Below are 6,704 nucleotides of genomic sequence, written 5' to 3' on the forward strand. Positions count from 1 at the left end.
CACAACCCTCAGTGTCACGCCCGTACCGGACCGGGACCGGCAATGGGATCACAACCCTCGGTGTCGCACCCCCACCACGCTCAGCCAGTGAGCGGGAACCGGTCTGTATGTGGGATCTGAACCCTCGGCAGGAGCGCCGCTGTGCTCCCAAGCGGCGCACTGTAGCAGTGCGCCACCGGGCCGGCCCTGTTCAGATTTTCTATATCTTCTTGACTCAGTTTTGGTAGTTCGTGTCCAGAAATTTATCCATTTCTTCCAGATTTTCAAATCTGTTGGCATATAGTTGTTTATAGTAGTCTCTGATAATTTCTCATATTTCTGAGGTATCAGTTGTAATATCACCTTTTTCATTTCTAATTTTTGTTATTTGGGTCTTCTCTCTTCTTAGCCTTGCTAAAGGTTTGTCAATTTTATTTGTCTTTTCAAAAAGCCAACTTTTTGTTTCTTTGATCTTTTGTATTGTGTTTTCGGTTTCTATTTCATTTAGTTCTGCTCTGATCTTAATTATTTCTTTCTGTCTACTAACTTTGGGTTTGGATTGTTCTTGTTTTTCTAGATGTTTAACGTGAAGTGTTAGGTTGTTTATTTGCCATCTTTCCATTTTTCCGAAGTAAGCATTTAATGTGATAAATTTCCCCCTTATCACTGCTTTTGCAGTATCCCATGTGTTTTGGTATGATGTGTCATTATTTTCATTAGTTTTGAGAAATTTTTTAATTTCCTGTTTAATTTCTTCTTGGACTCATGTCATTAAGTAGAATGTTGTTTAATTTCCATGTGTTTGTATAGTTTCCAGAGTTTCATTTGTTATTGATTTCTAATTTTAATCCATTGTGATTGGAAAAAAATACCTGGAATAATTCCAGTTTTTTTGAATTTTTTGAGACTTGCTTTGTTACCTAACATGTAGTCTATCCTGGAGAATGTTCCATGTGCTGATGAGAAGAATGAATATTCTGAGGTTGTTGGATGGAATGTTCTGTAGCTATGTGCCAAGTCCAATTGGTCTAAAGTGTTGTTTAGATCTTGTGTTTCTTTATTGAGTTTTTGCCTAGATGATCTGTCCAGTGTTGAGAGTGGGGCATTCAGGTCCACCACTATTATGGTATTAGTATCCATCTCATTCTTTAGATCTAATAGTGTTTGCTTTATAAATCTGACTGCTCTGACATTGGATGTGTATATGTTTATGATTGTTATGTCTTCTTGATGGAAAGATCCTTTTATCATTATATAGTGGCCTTCTTTATCTCCTTTTATGGCATTTGCTTTAAAGTCTATTTTATCTGATATAAGAATAGCTACTCCAGCTTGTTTTTTATTTATATTTTCTTGGTATATCTTTTTCCATCCTTTCACTCTAACTTTGTGTGTGTCTTTACAGGTGAGGTGAGTCTCTTGAAGGCAGCATATTGTTGGGTCCATCTTTTTAATCCAGTCAGTCTGTGTCTTTTGAGTGGGGAATTTAATCCCTTTACATTTAGAGTTATTATTGAAAGGTGTTGATTTACTCCTAGCATTTTATTGATTTTTGTTTACATGTCTTAAGGACCTTTAATTCCTTTCTTTCTAATTTTCTGTTTGTCTTCTGTATTTTTTGGTTTCTTGGGGTGGTAGATAAACTATATTTTTTCTTTATTGTTAGCATTTTTGTTTTACTGGTAGGTTTTGTTCTTTCTTGAGTATTCATGGCAGTGATGGTTGTTTTTCAGGTATCAAACCCAGTCCTTCCTTGAGAATTTCTTGTAAGGCTGGTTGTGTGGTAGTGAACTCCTGCAGTTTTTATTTGTTTGAGAAATGTACTATTTGTCCTTCATTTTGCAAGGATAGCCTTGCTGGGTAAAGCCTTGCTGGCAATTTTTGTCCTTTAGTATTTTGAATATATCATCCCATTCTTTTCTGGCTTTTAGGGTTTCTGATGCAAAGTCTGATGTTATTCTGATTGGGGCTCCCTTATAGGTGACTTGCTGCTTCTCTCTTGCAGCTTTTAAGATTCTCTTTTTGCCTTTGAGTTTTGCCAGTTTGACTATAACATGTCTTGGAGAGGACCTTTTTGGGTTGAATATGTTTGGGGATCTTTGGGCTTCCTAAATCTGACGATCTGTGACTTTCCCTATACCTGGGAAATTTTCTGCTATTATTTCACTGAATATGTTTTCAATGCCATTTCCTTTTTCCTCTCCTTCTGCACTACCCATGATTCGGATATTTGAGTGCTTAAGGTTGTCTTTTATCTTTCTTAGATTTTCTTCAGTTTTTTAAATTCTTTTTTCTTTTTTCTGGTCTGCCTGTGTTAATTCAAACAGCCTGTCTTAAAGGTCAGAAATTCTCTCTTCTCCTTGTTCTAGCTTGCTGGTTAGACTCTGTTGTGTTTTTTATTTCGTTGAATGAATCCTTCAGCTCCACAAGCTCTGCTACATTCTTTTTCAGGGCATTGATTTCTTTGTACATTTCTTCTTTCAGATCCTGTATATTTTTTCTCATTTCATTGTGTTTTCTAACTGAGTTTCCTTGTATCTCATTTAGTTTTCTTAGAATTGTTGCTCTAAATTCCTTGTCAGTCATTTCAAAGACTTCCTGTTCTATAGGATCTAGAGCTTGAGAGTTATTACTTTCCTTTGGTGGTGATGTACTTTCTTGATTTTTCATATTTCTGCTATCTTTCCTTTGGGGTTTAGTCATTGTGGCAGGGGGTATCATGGTCCACTCATTCTACCCTGATGTCTGGCTTGGATCCTGAAGGGACTGCCAATCTGGGCAGTGGGAACTAGCCTGGGCTCAGGGTCCCGCAGTGCCTGCCTCTTCTGGCATGGCTGACTCGGGATGTGTGGGTTTAGTGGCTCTCAGGCCTCTCTTGACAGCAGGGACTGACCTGGGCTGGGAGTCCTGCAGCGCCTGCCTGTTCTGGAACAGCTGACTTGGGGCATGTGGGCCCGGCAGCTCTCAGGCCTCTCTGCATGGCAGGGACTGTACTGGGCTGAGGGTCCCATGTCACCTGCTTCTTCCCGCACTGCTGACTCAGGGCATGTGGACCTGGTGGCTCTCGGGCCTCTCTGTGCAGTGGGGACTGGTCTGGACTGGGCGTCCCATGGCGCCTGCCTCTTCTGGCATGGCTCACTTGGGGTATGTGATCCCGGTGGCTCTCAGGCCTCTCTAAGCAGTGGGGACCGACCTGGGCTGGAGGTCCCGTGGTGCCTATCTTTTCCGGCGTGGTTGACTTGGGGCATGTGGGCCCAGTGGCTCTCAGGCCTCGCTGGGTGGGGGGCACTGGCCTGGGCTGGGGGTCCCACGGCGCCTGCCTTTTCCGGCGTGACTGACTCAGGGCGTGTGGGTGGCTCTCAGGCCTCTGTATGCTGTGGGGACTGACCTGGGCTGGAGGTCCCACGGCTTCTGCCCTTCCTGGTGCGGCTGACTCGGGGTGCATGGGCCCATTGGCTCTCAGGCCTCTCTTAGCAGTGGGGACTTAACTGGGCTGGAGGTCCTACAGTGCTTGCCCTTTCCGATGCAGCTGACTTGGGGTATGTGGGCCCGGCGGTTCTCAGTCCTCTCTAAGTGTCAGGGACTGACTTGGGCTGGAGGTCCCTCAGTGCCTGCCCTTTCTGGCACAGCTGACTCGGGGCGTGTGGGCCCCACAGCTCTCAGGCCTCTCTGGGCACAGATCTTGGGCCTCCCGTTGTTGCCTTTTAACAGTTGCAAATTGGTCGATTTGTGGGAGAGAGCGACACCAGGAACCATCCATTCTGCCATCTTGACCAGAAGCTCCCATGATATTTTCTAATTTGTCCTTGCTGATCATGTGTCCAGCCACCTCACTCTTTTATTAGTTTTATTTGTTTTTCAGTTGATTCTCTTGAATTTTCTTGGTAGCTGACCATATGATCACCAAATACAAAGTTTTGTCTCTTTCCAGTACTTATTTTGTTTTCTTATTACATTAAATAAGAGAACTTTTTTTGTAGACATGATAGTGAATATCTTTGTCTTATACTTTATTCTGATGGGATCATGCTATTTAAACTATTGAATGTCATCCAAGGAAACAAGTACTCTTCTACTTTGCTGTTTTGGGTATAAATTGGTACAGCCTTTTTTATAACAGTTTAGTGGTACATATTTTAGGGCTTTAAAAACGTACAGGCCCTTCAACTCAGCAGTTCCACTAAACAACCAAAAATGTGTGCAAAGATATAACTATAATGTTCATGCAGGGACTTTTTGAAATAGAAAAAAGTTAGAAACAACTTAGATTTCTTCTAGTGGAATTAGATTAAAAAACCTGTTACATTTGTTTAATACTATACTGCCAGTATGTGAGGTAGATTTTCATATATGAGTACAGTCGGCCCTCCACATCTCTGGGTTCCACATTTGTGGATTCAACTAACCAGGGATGAAAAATATTTGGAAAAAAAAAACCAACAGTAAAGAATAATACAAATTTTTTTTTTTTTGTCTTTTGTCTTTTTTCCATGTCCGGCAATGGATCGCAACCCTCAGTGTTGCCCCCGCACCGGACCAGGGACCGGCAACGGGATTGCAAACCTCGGCGTTGCTCCCGCGCCTCGCCCAGCCAGCGAGCGGGAACCGGTCTGTATGTGGGATCCGAACCCTCGGGCGGGAGCACCGCCACGCTTCCCAAGCGGCGCACTATCCATTGCGCCACTGGGCCGGCCGAGAATAATACAAATTTTAAAATACAGTGTAACGGGCCGAGCCCGTGGCGCACTCGGGAGAGTGTGGCGCTGGGAGTGCAGCAGTGCTCCCGCCGCGGGTTCGGATCCTATATAGGGATGACCGGTGCCCTCACAGCGCTCACTGGCTGAGCACGGTGCGGCCGGTCTCAAAAAAGGAAAAAAAAAAAAATACAGTGTAACAACTATTTACATAGCATTTACATTGTATTAGGTATTATAAGTGATCTAGAGATGATTTAAAGGATACGGGAGGATGTGCAATACTACGCTGTTTTCTGTCAGGGACTTGAGCATTTACGGATTTTGGTATCAGCAAGGAGTCCTGGAACCAGACCCCCATGGATACTGAGATGACTGTAATGGAGACATGCTTGTGATGTATTATTAACTGAAGAAACAAGCTTCAAAGCAGTATATACAATATGTACAGTGTGACTCCATCTTTAAAAACCAATTTAAACATACGTGTTGGAAAGATACATCCTGAAAAGTTAGCAGTGGTGATCCTTCTCTTAATGGTGAGTTTATAGGTGAATTTTTGTTCTCATTTTTGCTTGACTATTTTCTGTAATGAGTCTTTGAAATAAGGGGTAAAGAGTAATATACTTTGCAAAATTGTGACAGAATAAACTTAATTCAATAAATATCTAGAAATTATCTAGGAAATATCTAATGCATGCAAATCATACAGAAGGAAAAGTATATGATTTAGGCCTCTCACTTTTTTCAAATATGTTTTGAACCCCTGCTATGTCACATACTGGGAACACAGTGATGAATAATAAGCAGTTTTTGCTTTGTTTCTACCTTTAAAAAGATTATGTTCCATTGGGCCGGCCCCGTGGCTCACTTGGGTGAGTGCGGCACTGGTAGCACCAAAGCTGCGGGTTCGGATTCTATATAGGTATGGTCAGTGCGCTCACTGGCTGAGCGTGGTGCAGATGACACCAAGCTGAGGGTTACGATTTCCTTACTGGTCACACACACACACACAAAAAGATTATGTTCCAGTGAGGAAGATGGTGAAGAAAAACAGTTAAGTTAAATATGACAACTGTATAAGAGAAACATGGGGCTGTGGGAACACAGAGGAAGGGCTTAAATTTAAGCAATCGTGTTCTTGTAGGTTCTCCTTTTGTTCTAGGAGCTGATATTATGATCTGTTTCTACAGGCTGAGCTGTCCTACGAACGCTCCTAAGAAGCTCCTAGGCGAGCCTTTTGTCCTGAGACAAGCTGTACCTGTGGATTTGTTTCCACACACCCCACACTGCAAGCTGGTGCTCCTCTTCACTCAATAAGCAGCCTTCTAGAAGACTGCAGGCTATTTAAGAATGAAGTTTTAGAAACATCCAGGTTTGGCATATTGCTACATTGCAGACCCTGGGAGCTTTACTGAGGAAATCAATCTTTGGACTGTAAGCAGGAAGAATGTAGTAGGCCTACTGTCTGAGGCAGATTTAGTGTTAGTGTTCAGGTTCTCTTGCTATCATGCATGTTTGCCTGGTTTTGACCACTCTCCACTCCTTGGCTCTGGATCTGGACTGTTCCTTCCTTTTGCTTGTCAGCCTGTCATGATTCCCTTGGTTCTAGTTTCTAGTTTTGTCTCCTTCATCCGATTCTGTTTATGGTGTGGTAACAACTGAGTGTTTTTCAGCAGTTGGTAATAATTTCACATTGATTGGGGTCTGTGCATTTTCTCAGACTTGCCTATTTTTAGATATTTTTAAGACTTCTGAGTTCATGGGGTAGGCAAGGATTAGAACTAGAAATAAGTCTAGCTTTTTAAAAAGCAGAGTAAACTATGAATTGATTGCAGGGTAAATAAATGATTGTCAGATTTATTCTTTTGGGTGTTATAGTAGAAGATTTTAGAATGCCCTTTGAAAATGTGGATATCTCTGGGCCGGCCCGGTGGCGCACTGCTACAATGCGCCGCTTGGGAGCGCGGCGTCACTCCCGCCGAGGGTTCGGATCCCACATACAGACCGGTTCCCGCTCACTGGCTGAGC

The 6,704-nt window shown here is 42.8% G+C and overlaps 1 protein-coding gene across 1 annotated transcript in view; it reads left to right on the forward strand.

Moving 5' to 3' along the window:
* TRMT2B (tRNA methyltransferase 2 homolog B (S. cerevisiae)) overlaps window positions 1–5,993 on the forward strand; it is a 32,032-nt gene extending 26,039 nt beyond the window's left edge. The window contains 1 exon segment of the mRNA XM_008591966.1: window positions 5,867–5,993. Coding sequence (XP_008590188.1) covers window positions 5,867–5,993 — 127 coding nt within the window.
* The last annotated feature ends 711 nt before the right edge of the window (window positions 5,994–6,704 follow it).

The sequence above is a fragment of the Galeopterus variegatus genome, unplaced genomic scaffold, assembly GCF_000696425.1.
Source record: "Galeopterus variegatus unplaced genomic scaffold, G_variegatus-3.0.2 Scaffold7450, whole genome shotgun sequence".
In the NCBI taxonomy this organism is placed as follows: Eukaryota; Metazoa; Chordata; class Mammalia; order Dermoptera; family Cynocephalidae; genus Galeopterus; species Galeopterus variegatus.